Source organism: Suricata suricatta, chromosome 15 (assembly GCF_006229205.1).
Source record: "Suricata suricatta isolate VVHF042 chromosome 15, meerkat_22Aug2017_6uvM2_HiC, whole genome shotgun sequence".
Lineage (NCBI taxonomy): Eukaryota > Metazoa > Chordata > Mammalia > Carnivora > Herpestidae > Suricata > Suricata suricatta.
This window is the reverse complement of record NC_043714.1, coordinates 23,164,797-23,181,045: the sequence shown is the minus strand read 5'-3', so window position 1 is coordinate 23,181,045 and position 16,249 is coordinate 23,164,797. Positions and strand designations below refer to the sequence as shown.

Sequence of the window (16,249 nt, the reverse complement as noted above, 5' to 3'; positions counted from 1 at the left end):
CAACTGTGGCTGAGGTCATGATCTCAAGGCTCATGAGTTCGAGCCCTGATTCAGGCTTTGGCTACTGTCAGCTTGGAGCCTGGAGCCTGCTTTAGATTCTGTCTCTTTCTCTCTCTGCCCCTCCCCTGCTCATGTTCACTCTCTCTCTCTAAAACATTAAAAAAATTTTTTAATAAATAACATTTCCAAAAGATTTTATTTCAACATAGGATCCAACTGTCACTGTTCAATCAATCAGATGACTGAAAGTCCACTCAGAGTTTAAGAAACTATCAAGTGGCACTTTTTTAATCAATGGGCTCTTTGATTCTCTCTCACACACACTCATTCACTAAAAGGACATTAAAAACTACATTTGGAAGAATTCATTTTTGTAAATAAATCAGAGTCCCAAAAAATTATTACATGAAAATCATTCTCTGATGAAGGAATCAAAAGTTTCCCAAAAGTATTCTAAACTTTTTTTAAATATTTATTTTTGAGAGAGAGAGACAGAGTGTGAGCAGGGAGGAAAAGAGAAAGAGGGAAACAGAATCTGAAGCAGGCTCTAGGCTCTGAGCTGTCAGCACAGAGCCCGACAGGGGGCTCAAACCCACGAACCATGAGATCATGACCTGAGCTGAAGGCAGAAGCTCAGCCCACTGAGCCACCCAGATGCCCCCTCCTAAAGGTGTTCTAAAAATACTTCAACTGCAATTACGTTTACCAATTGAAGCAATTCCTTCCTAAGATAGCTTTTAAGAAACAGCTACATTTCTTCTTTCTAAAATCTGTATAACACTGTTTACTTTAGAATATATATACGTCTAGTATCTAAACCAGAAACATTTAAATATAAATAAGTGAGTCTGAGTTTTAATACCCTTAAATTAAAAAGCTGATTTTTATAAAAGATGCTGTTGAGGATTCCTATAGGAGGAAAGGTGTCCCCCTTGACTGTGAAATTTTCTCTATGTTTGAGAACAGCTGGGCATTCACTGCTCATCCTATGGTAGTAGGACCATCTGCTCAGCCCTTAGGATCACACTACGCTGGCTCCACCTTGACCATATTTGACACTTGGTTTGTGGAAGGCCAAGGTCAGTAGCTCCAAACTGAAATAGTTTCAGCTTAGGCAAGTTTAGGTCAAAGATAGACTGAAGGAGATTTTTACTTGCTTGTGGTCTAATCTCTGGTTTTAACACCTTGTTGTGTGTTACTTAGAATGCAGATAGTGACCTGGTAAACATTGTTCTATATACAATTTAGTTATAAGCTTTAAACAAAAATGTGTCAACATTTTAGTGATACCTGCTTTTACATCTTGGACATTCAATAGGCTTCAAAAGTTATTCATAGATATATGTTAATCTATGATTTCTGCCCTCCCTCTCCATGTCTCATCCCCAGGCCAGGAAAAAAAAGGATTTCTAATAACACACACAAACATATGATATTTATAAGGTTATGGCACTGAAGTATAGAGATTACTTATTTGGGTCCATTCTATCAGCCATGGAACCTCTTAAGGACAAAATCACACAGGTAAATATTGTTTCTTCATGCTCATCTTGAGTTAATTTCCTTTTATTTATTTGCTGTAGGCATTTTCTACCCAACAGATTTATGTCTCAACTTATTTAAGTTATATGAAATTCTGAAACAGATGTACCAACCACATGGTCCCTAAAAGTTATAAACTGTCATATAAATAATATATAACATAATTTATAAAACTATTAAATTTATATGAGAAAAGACAAGACAACCCTTTGTTATACTAGTCTTTGAAAGAAAACAGGAGGGTGAATTTCCAGATTACTGAAGGTCAAAATTACGTATAAATCACTACTTCTACCAAATTGTTATGTTGGTAGCCATAAGGATAAAATTTAACTAGAAGAATTTTCCTTTTGGAGGAATATTTTTCTTCCTGGAATAACCAAAGAAACAGGAAAAATTTATTAATATTCTGCTTGAATGATTTTTTTTCTTTTGGAACATATTGTCATCAATTTATGCCACAGATATTAAAATTACCATCTACTTAGCATCTCCTAAAGGGAGGCTTTATGCTGGAATGCTCTATTGAGATTATCCTTACTATTTGGTCCTCAGAGGCCTAGTCACATGGCTGAGAGGGCCTACCATTATACTGTAGTAGGTATTTCATAAATATTTATAAATGGATAATTCTAAATTATTTATGAGAGATAGAGACAGCATGAGTGGGAGAGCGGGGGAGAGAGAGAGGGAGACACAGAATCTGAAAGAGGCTCCAGGCTCCAAAATATCCCAAGACATACCTACTTCTTATATCATCATAGTCTTTTACTGCCTTATGAACAACCAATATTATTCTTTAAGTAAAATACTGCCTTAGTTTTAAAAGGCTAAGTGAATGGGCGCCTGGGTGGCATAGTCAGTTACACGTCTGACTTCAACTCAGGTCATGATCTCGCTGTCTGTGAGTTCGAGCCCCACAACACTGTGCTAGCAGCTCAGAGCCCGGAGCCTGCTTCGGATTCTGTGTCTCCTCTCTCTGCCCTCCCCCCACTCCTGTGTGTTCTCCCTCTCTCAAAAATAAATAAACATTAAAAAATGTTTAAAGAACAAATAAAAGGCCAAGTAATGAGCTTTTTCAAAATAAATAAACTTTTCCATAAAAAGTGAGCTCCCTCACATTTTTAGTAACTATAGTTTATCACTTACAGTTCTATCTCTAAATCTTATTATTGGTTCTTAGAATTAACATATGATTTCTTTGTATTAATGGAGAAAGTATGGATAGAAGTAAGACTGGATATGAAAAGACCTTCTTCATTTTTCCTATGTATGGTTATGGATTTATGGCCATCATAGTTCTAATAATTTTCACCTCAGTGTGATCAAGATAAATGAAGCACTCTTTCATTACTGTATAGTAGATAAACTCCATTATAATTTTTAAAAAGGCAGTATACAAGACAAAAAAATAAAAGACAGAAGATGGGCTTTTTGACTTACCAATTGCAATTAGATTGATCTAATTTAGGAAATGGATGGAAATATTTAAAAATCTGTATGTCATTATAGTTCCAGTGGTAACAACGGTTGTAGACTAAATGTGTGTCCCCCCCCCCCCAAATCTGTATGTTGAAGCCCAACTTCCAGTGTGACTGTATTGGAGATGAGCTTTTATGGAGTTAATTAAGATTAAATGAGATCATCAGAGTTGGGCCCCAATCCCAGGAAAGGAAAGCCTTCTCTCTCTCTGTTTCTCTCTCCCTACCTCCCCTGCTTGTGAGGACACAGAGAGAAGGTACCATCTTACAAAGAGAGAGACTTCAGAAGAAACCAAAACAACCTTGATCTAGTCTTCCAGTTTCCAGAATTATGTGAAAATAAATCTCTATTTTTTACAGCCTCCCAGCCCATGGTATCTTGCTTCAGCAGCCTGAGCAGACTAAGACAGAAGTCTTCCTGCATATGTGAACATAGAGTACACCAACAGCCCTGGTATTATGGAACAAACAAAAGCACTCTGGCATCTGGAGGAAGTACACTAGGAGTGCCTGGAGACCAAGGAATTCGTGACGACCCACTCTCCCTCCTGCTTTGCAGTTCAAGACCACAAGACCATATACTCTTGGATCCTGAAGACAGCATAATTCCAGGAAAAAATAGTTATCACAGAGTAAAAGCCCAATCTATGTATGTTCGTCAGTCAAGAAGAATGAGACAATTTAGAAAACCTTACCTTGGGCAGTGTGAAGCAGGCTTATGAAAGGGACAGAGCTGTTCCACGGTTGTTTCACAAGTGACAGCCTGAACTGAAGAATTAAAACACAAGACAATAAGGAACTCTTTGGCAACAATAACATGCAATATAGTGGTTAGAAAATAAGATTTCAAAAAGTGCTAACCTGTTACTTTAGAGACTGTGAAGGAATTAGCAGACTGATATTTGCTGAAAATAAAAACAAAAAATGTCAACCATTTTTAGATGCATCATCCTCAACATAGTTTCTGGTATTATTTCGGTCTATGAATACTTTGTTTCTTCTTACACATTCTTACTTAAATATCTAGTAATGAAATAAGAATACATCATCTATTTTATGTTAAGTCCATATTAACTTCAAGTATGAACCAAATCAATACCAAGCAAGTTAATCATTATTGATAGTAGAGGATGATCTCTTTTCATGATTAATCTAAAAATGTACAGATAATAGCATAAAACTACATAGATTTATATCTACATATTTGTTTCCTATTAAAATTAAAACTCTAGGGGTGACTGGGTGGCTCAGTCAGTTAAGCATCCAACTTCAGCTCAGGTCATGATCACACGGTTCGTGGGTTCGAGCCCCGTATCAAGGTCTGTGCTGACAGCTGGCTCAGAGCCTGGAGCCTGTCTTCAGATCCTGTGACTCCTTCTCTCTCTCTGACCCTCCCCTGCTCACACTGTCTCTCTCTCTCTCTCTCTCTCTCTAAAAAATAAATAAAAACATTAAAAAAAGTTTTTAAGTTAAATTAAAACTCTAAAATTACCCCATTACCATAGAACAGAAGTATTTAAACTCTCACAATAGTAAATACAAAGTAGTGTTGTGAAAAAAACTATTAGATCATAAGTACCTAAAAGGAGTATGGGTTATTAATTATTTGCTCCTCCAATACCTAGTAAAATGTCAAGGATGAATGAATTCCTTCTTATTATAGGCATCATTTAAAAGCAGGATAGAATAGGTATTCCATTATATATCAAATTTTTAATTGGCTTAATTATACCCATGTTTTCAGAAATATATCCATTCTAAAAGATAAAATTTATTTGTGATAGCATTTTAATAGGACACACCCTTCATGTTTCAAGAGTTTCTGAAATAAACATAATCAAAAACTAAGTTCAAACAAAAAAAAAGTAAATAGGATAAATTTTCTTGAATCCAACACCCAGTGTTTGGCTTACTAAAGTTCATAACTTTTATTATTCACTGAAGGTAATTAATACATTTTACTAAATTAATAATCTAGTCAATAAATGCTTCTATAGAGCTTTTCCTTAAGAGAGTAATTGCAGAGGATGAAAACCATCCATAATGCCTTTGAACAAACATGTCTACATAGAATGACATTCCACGAAATTTTCAAGTGTTTTCAATAAATTCTTTCTTATCATTATGAATCCTCTACTGTGGAGTTTCATGTAATTGTATAGTTAACAAAGGAAAGAAACTATGTCATATATCCTAAGAAAAGGCATTCCTCTGATGTTCAATGTTTATTTTTTACACAGAAGAAACACACTACAAAGTTATTTCGAAAGGCCAAATTTTTTAACTTCTATAAAGTTCATATCAAAATATAGAGTGCTCTAAAATAATAGTCATATTTAATATGAAAAATATTTCAAAAGCTAATCCTTTTATGTTGAGTTAAAATACATTTAGATGGACAAAAGGTACATAGTATATTACATATTCAGAGACCTTTTCAAAATGTTCTTTTACCTATTAATATAGTTTATCTTATTAACAAAGTTACTGTTGCATGAAATAATCCATTTTCCATAAACAGGGCAGGAGAATATGCAATCAATTAGCCTTCTCTGGGCTATTCTCTTTTATAGCTGAAAAATCTTTGCTTCACATCAGAAATAACTGTAAATTTATACATTCTCAATGAAATTCCAGAAAATGTAAAGCTTTTGCATGTTCTTTATAAGCAAAAAATGTTCAACTTTGAATTTAGATTCTTTGGCTCCTTTTTGTGTTTGAAATTACACAGCTGAAATGACAATTACCAACTTCTCTATAAATTCTTCTCGTTTTGTTCTAAAAGAATCTGTCAACATTATTACAATTTAAAATCATCTCAGCCAAAAGGTCATTTGGGCGCTTACCCAACTGTTTGAACACCATTTCTGTGGGACTTGATGAAATACTGTTTTCTTCCTTGCCTGGTGATGTCTACCCAACCGCCATCATTGTCCATTACTCCATGATGAATCGCTGCTCTACAAATGCTGGATTGCTTAGAGAAAAAAGGAAGGGAGAACGAATATTAAAACACTAAGACTACTGCGTGGGACACTAGTTACTACTTAAATGACTTTAAGGTAAACAGACATATCTGAGCAAAATATCCATACTTCATATAAATCATTATGTTTTCATCAAAAAATCAAATGGTATATAAAGGTCCCGTTCCCACATCATTGTATTTATACTACTTACCATTTCATAATGTACACTGCCAATGACTTTAGCTTTACTATCCAAACAGCCAGCAGGGCATTCATATCTAGATGAAAAAAATTAGGAACAAAATTTAGTTTCTCTGAATGTTAGTTTGAAACGAAAATATTACTTGTATTTTGTCACGTAATTTTGAAAATAATGATAAACATTACCTATTGCAGGTTGTTCCCTTGCACTGATCTCTTAATCTTACTTCACAAGAAACAATTTGGGCTGAAAATTTAAAAAAAAAAAAAACTTAGATAAGTCGCTATAATTCATCAAGCTTTTGCCATTCTAAAAATGTCCAAATTAACAGAGTTGCATTTGCCATCTACATAACCTTTAACATTTTTGTAAATAACGCAGAGCTCTTACACATTTGCTGTGTGCTTATGACTTCGTTTCTGTTACTGTCGTCCGCTCTTGTTTGAACACGGCTGTCCCCGACCTGGGACTGCTGCCCTTCAATCTCATTTGTTTCTTCTTCTTGAGGAGGGTAATACCTGTCTGATCCTTCTGTTAGAGAGAATGGATTTAAGAACTATGAATCCACCCTAAATGTGCACCAGTTATCAAATAATGCTATACCTTTACATGCCTGTATAACATTTAAAACTAGAAAAACTGGTAGTTCTTTTGGCACAGATTTTGGCTTGAAGTGGTTATCTTACATACTGCCCTGGTGTAAATAAAATACATGGATAAGCCTTTGAACTCGATTCATTTATGCTTAATAAGAGAAAAAACTGGCTAATATTAAATGGAGTCATTTCTAAACTTTGCTTTATATTTGAGAGTGGTATCAGGGATGGCCTTTCATAATGACACCATCAAGTCTACACCGTGATCCGATGAAGCCGAGGCTTAGTGTAGTTGAATTCGTTTCCCCACATGAAATCATTTTTTTTGGAAAATCACATTTAAAATTTCCAAAAGGGTCATATTTAAAATTCTGCCAAGAGGAAATTCAGTTTAAAAAGAACTGACATGCCCTTTTAATTTACTACACTATCGGTTTCCATGGGAAAGGTTTTTCTCTTTTAGAAAGAAATTCAACCTGCAGAAATTGAAACTTTGGTTTTTCCAGGTTACTTATATCAAGGGCTTAACAGTGGCGCAATTTGGAAAGGCGTGTTATTCTCATGTATGCCCAAGAACTCAGAACCTAGAAAAGGGAAGTATGAATTCAGAGGAAAGTCAGTTTTAAGTAAAATAGTGGCCATTGTCGAAGGGGCAAGTAGGTCGGAGGTTTAGGGATGGCAAAAAAATGGAAAACGGAGACCCACACATAATGAAAAATGCTTCCAGGAATGAAAAATGGCTCATATAACAGAATGAAATACTATCCTGTTACTTCTGGTCTGCTCATTATACTAATGAGCATTCAGTCATCAAGGGAAAATAAGGCACATCTCTTTATGAATACTGAAAAAGAGCTGCATTTATTCATGTTTTCTAAAAAGCTTAGTCTACATTAATCCTCCTCTGGTCTCATCATGAAGAAAAAAGTACAATGGAGCAGAAATGTTCACTCGGATCCCCAACAAGAGGGGGATTTTCACAAAGTTTTGTTATCTAAGTTCTCCCTTCATGTGCTGTAAACAGGATACCGTATTTATATGCACATTTTAAGATATTAAATGCCTTTCAGAGCACTACTTTTACAATAGTTTTACAATACTATTTTATTTCTTTTATTTGTTATATTGGCCATGAGAGATTATATATTCTACAGCAAGAAGTGTAATTCACCAACCATCATTCAGAAAGATTCATGGACAGGTATTTGGGCAAAAACTTTTAAAGTGTTAAAAATAAATTGTGTTAGATTGCTAAATCCTTCAAAAGGGAAGACACTTATGAAAACAACTCTAGTCAATAATATATCAAGATGGCTTTTAAAAATGCAAATACACTTGTCACTCTGGGATAATTTCAGAGCAGAATTAGAAGTTGTTATCTGGAATAATGATGAAACTTTCTTTTAAATATGTTTTTTGCTATTACAGACTTAATATTATATTTACGTATATAATATTAATATTAATATATATTTTTTATTGGCTTCAAATATTTTAAATAGAGTTCTGGGAACTTTTTAAGTAATAATTAAATATGCTTTTTGCCTCTTAAGTACAAATGAATGCAGACATTGGATTACAATATAAATCAAACTGAATACTGTGACATAACAGCACATACCTTTGTAGCACAGATTTTCTCTACAGCCTCCTCCAAAACTAGGTGGGCAAGCAGAACAGGGCCGTCCATGTTTATAGGGGGCATGGCCCCACCAGTTTCCCCTGAAAGAGATGATCCACTAAAGTAAGAGGTGGTCTAAAGGCATTATTTATAAAACACTATAAAATATTACTATCTTCTAAATAATGAATTTGGTATGCATATTTAAAACATTTATATCATTCATCACAGAGTCCCTTTGGTTACTAGGTTTATATATAAACTGCTACTTTATTCTTTTGAAAATATTCTAAGTAACTTGTTATGTATATTTTTAAAAATTGCAAAATTAAACTTTTACAGAACATCGACTCTCTTATGGGATGTTCATCTATATTCCATTTGTTGTAATAAACAGACATTAGACTTAGTTTTAACCCTAAGTACAGCTGTAATATTTTCAGCATAATCATTCAGTGGTCTTTACATAGCTGAAAATGTATTTCTCAGTTAACAGACAGTTGCTCTTCTATAATAAATCCAAATTATCAAAAATACCAAGGAATATAATAATGTAATATGTAAAACTGAAGTCAAAAAATATAATCCCTATCTCAACAAAGATCATGTTTTCAATTTCCATATTCCTTTTAAGCACTGATATGCATCAGGAAACCAAAATTGTTGCCATATTAAGTAAACTGAATTAAAACAAGACACTTTACTCAGTAATATATAAGTATATATACATGTATATATAACATATATATATAAAGAAAAACTTACATAAAAAATAACGTTTTGTCTACTTACTTTGGGGAGTAGTTGCACACCAAGTAGACGGCTTTGGGCCATATCTGCCCCCAGATGTTCATGTTATGACACAAGTTAATGGCACAGCCTATTCTGTTACTTGTTGCCCACACTACCTACATTAGAGAAAGGAAAATAGATACACAATGGAATTCTACTTGGCAATGAAAAAGAATGAAATCTTGCCACTTGCAACAATGTGGATAGAACTGGAGGCTATTATGCTAAGCAAAATAAGTGAGTCAGAGAAAGACAAATAGCATATGATTTCACTCATCTGTGGAATTTTAGAAACTCAACAGATGACCATAGGGGAAGGGGAGAAAAAATAAAATTAAAAACAGAACGAACTGAGGGTTGCTGGGAGGGGCGATGGGTGGAGAAATGGGTTAAATGGATGCTGGGCTTTACGGAGAGCACTTTTCAGGAAGTTATGTGTAAGAGATGAGTCGCTGGTTCTACTTGTGAAGCCTAGACTACACTGTATGTTAACTTGAATTTAAATTTAAAAGAAAAGAAAGGCTCCAAAAAGTAGGCAACAACATATACCAGAGAGAAATATATAAAACTGAACTTGAGAAATGACCCTTTATCATTCAAGATGAAATAAGACAATGTCAGAAGGATATTTTTCCTGAGGCTTTGGGCAGGGTTTAATTCAACTTAAAGAAGAGTGCTTCAAGTAAATAACAGTAGCTATAAAATCTAAGCATCTTCAAAATACACATTTACTAAATAGTTCAAAAGTTACATCCTCACAAACCTAAACACTATGCTAATGTTTCCATAAAAAGCTTACCCAACAAAGGAACAGAATTTCACATCTTAAAGTGTATGTAGTAGAACAAAAATTTAGGAGTTAAATTTCTAATATAATGTGTATTTTTCATTGCACCACTGCTTATTATGGAATTCAGCATTGATCTTAATCTTGTCATATGCAAATGTAGACATAACAATTTGCTTTATATTCATTAATCATCAGCCATAACTCAGGTCTGTGGGGAGCTTTATCTAGTTGAATCTACCGTTCCCAGTTCAATTCAGAGATTTGGAACTTACCCAATACCAATTGTTAATGCTGAGTAAAAAAAACAAAAAGGTAAATACTGCACACATGTTAATATTGAGTGTCATGGCAAATAAAACTGTATTTTTATTCTTTGGAAAATAAAACATAATGAAGAGGGTAAATTCCTCCCCATTTGCATTTCCTGAGGCCAACCTAAAAATTTTTTTACAAGTAAAATCACTGAAATAATGTCCTTTATAAGAATGTTTATTTTGTATTTGTGGGGGGGTGAGGGGTAGAGAGAGGGGGACAGAGGATCAGAATCAAGCTCTGCACTGCCAGCAGCAAGCCCTGTGGGCCTCGAACTCACAAACCACAAGATCATGAGACGAGTCGAAGTTGGTCGCTCAACAGACTGAGCTACCCAAGTGCTCCGAGATAGTGTCTTTTTAAAACTGATGTTTGGACTTTTCTTACTTATATTTTTTATAGAAATTGAAAAATCTATTCTATATACATCAATAGAATTTTTCAATAACCACACCAATTTCATAAGAAAGATATCCATGTTCAGTATGTAAATTCAGTTGTGTAAATTCTGCCACAGTTACACAAGCTCAACTTAGAAAAATGAGGCATAATATACCCAAGACATACCTGTGTATAATGCGTACACACGGGACCAGAGCATCTGAATGGACAATACGGGTTGCATTCATGCTCGTACGGGTAGCTGAAGTCTCTCACTTCATCGTACCATGCTTGTACATGAAATGTTGGGGGTCTGTATCTATTTGTAAAGATAACCACAAAGAGCAAGTAAAGTTGGAGAAAATGTAAAATCAAATATTGCAAAATAGATTGATAAAGTCTGATAAATATTCTTATAAGTTATTCTTAAACACTCATGCCCTTTACATTACTAACACATCAGTGGTTTAAAACAAAATGTAAGTCTTACATATTACTGGTTATTCTTCTATGACTTTTATTTGTGTTGGTGTGATTATTTGTTTCTTTTTAGGCTTTACGCCTTAGAAAATTTTTCATTGATTAAATAGTAAGTATTTCAATCACGTATGTTTTCAAAAACAAAATGAACTTTACAAAGTTACTACCTTCCCCAGTGGGCTCCCAAATTCTGCCCAATTGATGGAAGCAAGCTTGCAGGTCCGTGTTCCCACAAGCAAGTTTCAGCCCAGGATTCTGCAGATCTTTCCAGCTCTACATCCCATGTCTAGAGTTCAAAACAGAAACAAAATACAGATACACACATATTATGTGTATGTAGAATTCGGGCTTTTCTTCAGACTATAATGTGGTTCTATTCAGTTCTTCTGTTTTCCCCCTTTTTATTGCTTTGCAAAGTCAACATCTTGGTCTGGGTTCTGACCATCTTTCACCTGGATTTTTATACAGGCTTTCTAACTAGTCTCCCTGCCTCCATCTCTTATCCCTACAATCTGCTCCACAAATTTTTAGAATTACCTAAGTGAGCAAAAATATGCTTCACTGATCCTCTGTCCAAACACTATGACAAACTTCCATATACATAAAGTTCAAGATCCTTGGTCACACTGTTCCTTAGAAAAGACCCTGTTCTTTGCTCTTGCTGGCATTGTTTCCTCTGTTTAAAATATTCTTCCCCCAATTATTTGTTAGACCCTTATTCTTTCTTCACAATCCAGCTTTAGATAATATATTCTAGATACCTTTTCCATTTTCTCAGATGTAAGCTATTCTCTCCTGGCAGCTCTTAAGACTTTGTAATACCTCTTCATTTAGCAGCTATTATAATGCAGTCTTAGTATTTGTCTACATGTCTGTCTCTTTCACAAGACTATGAGTTGCTCAGAATCCACCATTTAACTGATGCCGCTATCTTTAGTCTATATTTTTATGTTCTGTGTCTGTCCCATAGACAAGGTGATTAATAAATGCCTACTGAGTGCATGAATAATGAATCTGATTCCTGTAAAAATTTATATGCAATATGTATATATGCATTTTATATACAACATCAATGAGAGTGATTAATCTGTACTTTTAAAATAATTTACAAAGAAATACTTAAAATTACAAAATTACTACTGAATTATTTTCTATGTCCCAGGTTTAATATTCAATAAGCTAATTTGAAAGCCCGGTAGTGTTTAGTAAACGTGATGGTAAAAACAGAGCTGGGTTCAACCTTGGCATAATAACAGAACTCTGGGCGTGTTAAGAAAACAGAAAAATAGTTCTGGAACTGGAATATAAGGACACAACCTAAGGTGACAGCAATGAGACTGGAGAAGAGCAGACACTGAAACTGTGTTGCAGAATTTAAATTCCTATTAGTTGATAAGATGACTGAAGGTAGGTGGTGAAGGAGGAAAAAAGATGCAGACAATGAGGGTTACCAAATCGGGAGAAAGAAAATACAGAAGGAAATAGCTTGTTGTCATAGAAATATGTCTAACGTATTGCAATGAAATTTCTAGGGTAATGTCTGTGATTCATGCAGTATGGATGCCAAGAAGAGAGTTGACATATGTGACTGGGGTTCTGGGAAAAGAAATCTGGCTGAAGACATGAACTTTGAATTATCACCCCAAGAAACCTTTCTTCAGAAAGATGGTACAGAATGAAAAGAGGAAGGAAAAGAAAATTCTGGGGCTTTCAAAATTGAAAGAGAAAAAAACAACAAATTAGTAATATAAACCAGGGAAAATTGGGTCGAAAAGGTTAAGGGAATGTCAAAAGAGGGTTAAGATATAGAAACAACGGGACAAGGATTAGAGGAGTAGAGAGTGAGCAACAAGATCAAATGCCATGGAAAATTCCAGAAAGACGAGTGCTGCTAAGTACTAATTCATGATCAAGAGCGATTTCAGAACATTGCTGGGGAGAAAACAAAACATAAGGGCACATATGTGACTGGAAAAAGAAAGTGGGTAAACCACGTGTGGGTTACTCTGTTAATACTTTAGAAACGAAGAAGAGAGATGATGGGCAGAAGCTAAAAAAAAAAAAAAGGTAACATGCCAGGTTCTTGGGGAGAATTTGTTTGCTTGTCTTGATTTTTAAAGGAAGAAGAAACCTAGTCATGACTGTAGGCCAAAGGAAAGCACAGTAGGGGAAAAAGCAACACATACACACACACACATCTTGAAGACACTGTGATGATTTTAAAACACTCTTTCCCACAACTCCCACAAAGGTGGTAGTGAATTTCCTCCCCTTCCCTTCAGTTTGAGCTGGATTGTGTCGCCCTTCTAATACACAGAATTAGACTGTGAGGCTTCTCCGACTGGGTTAAGATAAACAACCTCTATCCAGTTCTTTTTCTTTTAAGACACACATCTTGACAGACCTGATCCAACAATTAGAGGGCTACCCTGAAGACACAGCTGGCAAGAGAATGTGGGGAGACCACCCAGAGACTGGGGATACAGGAGGAGTTTCCATTGTTGGAGTTTTCCTCGCCCAGGCCTGAGTCAGTTTGCAAGTTTAGATCACGACTTAGGAGACCCTAGTAGGAACTACTCAGCTGGGCCCTTAAGAGAGGCCACGGGACCCTTCCTCAAGGTCAACTGACTCTTGTTTTATATCTGATTCTACAACCTCAGATGTCAGTTTTTCTAATGAAATTGAAGATGGATGCTTTTTTGTAGAGGATAAACAACTAGCTTCCGATTCACAAATACATTATATTGCAAAAATTTGTTTACTCTGTTGTACAGAAATTGAAATAAAATCTAAAATATATCATTCAAATGCTTTAGGCTGGGTTTTCTTTTTGGCAAAATGTGAAAGAGAAGATAATTCAGGTTCCTTCAAGGACTAAAATTCAATTACTGAGTATATACTATGGATAAGCTTGTTTTTTTATGTCATAGGTTTCCTATGTAATCCATTAAAAATAAAGGGGGAAGCATATCAGTGAACTGTAATTATGCTCAAACAGGGACACATTTTAATATCAAAATTGAGGCAGAGGCACATTCAACTAAAATTTCTTATTAATATTTAACAAATTAATTAGTGACAATTTTTAAAGTGATTATTTTAAAGAATCTAGTCAAGCATAGGTGGTTAGGTAAAGTTCAATAATGAATATCAAGAAGACTTTTTAAAAAAACCTTAATGAAAATATAGCTGTCCTGAAAGAAATATTATTGTGAAAACAGCACAGAATGTTTATTTTTATGCCACAACATTACATTACATGTTTTCAGACCATCAATAATTCATACCCATCCCATTTAAATGCAAGCTAGTCTTTACACATTTCTATTTAAATTCAGGTTTGTAAATAAAATCAAGATGGCCTGACAGACTTTCTTGTCCCCACTGAACTATTCACCCAGCACTAATTTAAACCCAAAACCACATTTAAAATTACCATTTCTTTAAAAAATGGGTACTTGAGGTGTGTAGAAATGAAAACCACGCTATTTTCCAATTACATGTCTAAGCTGCTCCTTCTTAGAGCACAGTGAAGTGTTCAATGAAGTTTTAGTACTAAAACATTTAGAAAACTACTGACTTATTTGTCTCCAATGATATTTTTAAAGCTGGTTTAACATGGAGGTTTTATCATTTCCTCTTGTGTATGTGTGTACCTTTATGAGAAATCCTAAATGTTAACAAAGGAATTCCAAAAGTAAATCTAGAAATACAAGGTAATTTTATTACTAAAGTGTTATACTGGTAGAAATTGGAAAGCATGTAGTTATCAAGATATGTACAGAAAATTACACCATTATATTATCCTCAGTGAGACATGAATACAATTCCTATTCCTACCAGAATACCTGCTATCCTACTTGAATAGGTGATGACAGCTAGAAGTCACATAAGAATGTAGTTTTAACAGAGTTAATATTGGTAGGTTACCCACTAAGTTGTATCACTGTCCATTAGACAAAAATAGTTGAGATATTACTTTTCCTTTCTCTTTGATATTGAGAATAATTTTGTCTCTTGAAAACAATAAAGTATTTTCAAACATATCTTCTTGACCACAGTAAATTTACAGCTCTTTCCAGATATATATATAATTTGAAAATTCATGTGCTGAGAAATGTTTAATCTTTATAACTTCAAAATTATTATAATACATCAAATGAGTTAAATGTATTTAATCACTAAGAATTTTTCTGAAGATGAGAATTTGCTTATAATTGAGGATTCAAAATTGTTCTTAAACTCAAGTGAAAGGTAGACTATTTTTCAAATAAAAATCAATTTCCCACAGATTATCTGTTTAGGACTTTGTAATCATTTTCACTTTACACTATATTAAAAAACATGGAGTAAAATTTTGTGAGATTGTTTGATGAAAATTTGTTTAATTAAGACTCTACATAGAAGTCATCTCTGCATGTAGGATGGGTCAACTAGCTTATAGTCTAGAGTATCAAATTTGGTTTCAGATGCTGACTTGTTATCATTTTCTAAAGACTACTGCAACATTTCTTTTACATAAAAGCACTTTAATGTGATGTATCTGAAAACCAACTCAAATTAGGTAAATTTAAAATAATACACATTCATGACTTTTACTCACCATTTAAATTTCTAGGAATTTACCATATAGATAAACTTGCACAAGTGAGCAAAGTTATATATACAATGAGGTTCACCACAGCATTAAATGTAAAAGCAGAAAAATGGAAATAACTTCAATATCAATTGTTGGTTAGATCAGGTAGGGTATAGACATACCATGAAACTTTCTTCCTTTATTACAAAGAATGCGTTACTTTGTCTAGAGGGCACCTCTAGCATGAGTAGACTTCAAAGTTTTACATCATAGAGTTCTAATTATATACAATTTTTTACAATAAGCCTGTCTCAATATATTAACTTTACCATTTAAAAAATTCCACATAGGACACTGCAGAGATACAGTAATGTTTTATTTTTTAAACTGTGTGGTGGGCCATGTGTGTTCATTGTATTAGAATTCTTCTTACCATACACATATTTGGAAATATTATTTTGTATCTACTTAATATTTAATAAAAAATTATACCCATAAAAAAAA

The 16,249-nt window shown here is 34.1% G+C and overlaps 1 protein-coding gene across 1 annotated transcript in view; it reads right to left on the bottom strand.

Annotated features, from left to right (window-relative positions):
• The window catches only part of CRISPLD1 (cysteine rich secretory protein LCCL domain containing 1), a 44,940-nt gene that overhangs the window by 9,971 nt on the left and 18,720 nt on the right, over window positions 1-16,249 (bottom strand). Inside the window, exons 2-11 of the mRNA XM_029923634.1 lie at window positions 11,334-11,452; window positions 10,873-11,005; window positions 9,204-9,319; window positions 8,412-8,512; window positions 6,585-6,725; window positions 6,380-6,440; window positions 6,204-6,270; window positions 5,870-6,000; window positions 3,885-3,928; window positions 3,719-3,791 (exon numbers count right to left, since the gene is read on the bottom strand). Of these exons, the coding sequence (XP_029779494.1) occupies window positions 3,719-3,791; window positions 3,885-3,928; window positions 5,870-6,000; window positions 6,204-6,270; window positions 6,380-6,440; window positions 6,585-6,725; window positions 8,412-8,512; window positions 9,204-9,319; window positions 10,873-11,005; window positions 11,334-11,452 (986 nt within the window). The remainder of the gene's footprint in view (window positions 1-3,718; window positions 3,792-3,884; window positions 3,929-5,869; window positions 6,001-6,203; window positions 6,271-6,379; window positions 6,441-6,584; window positions 6,726-8,411; window positions 8,513-9,203; window positions 9,320-10,872; window positions 11,006-11,333; window positions 11,453-16,249) is intronic.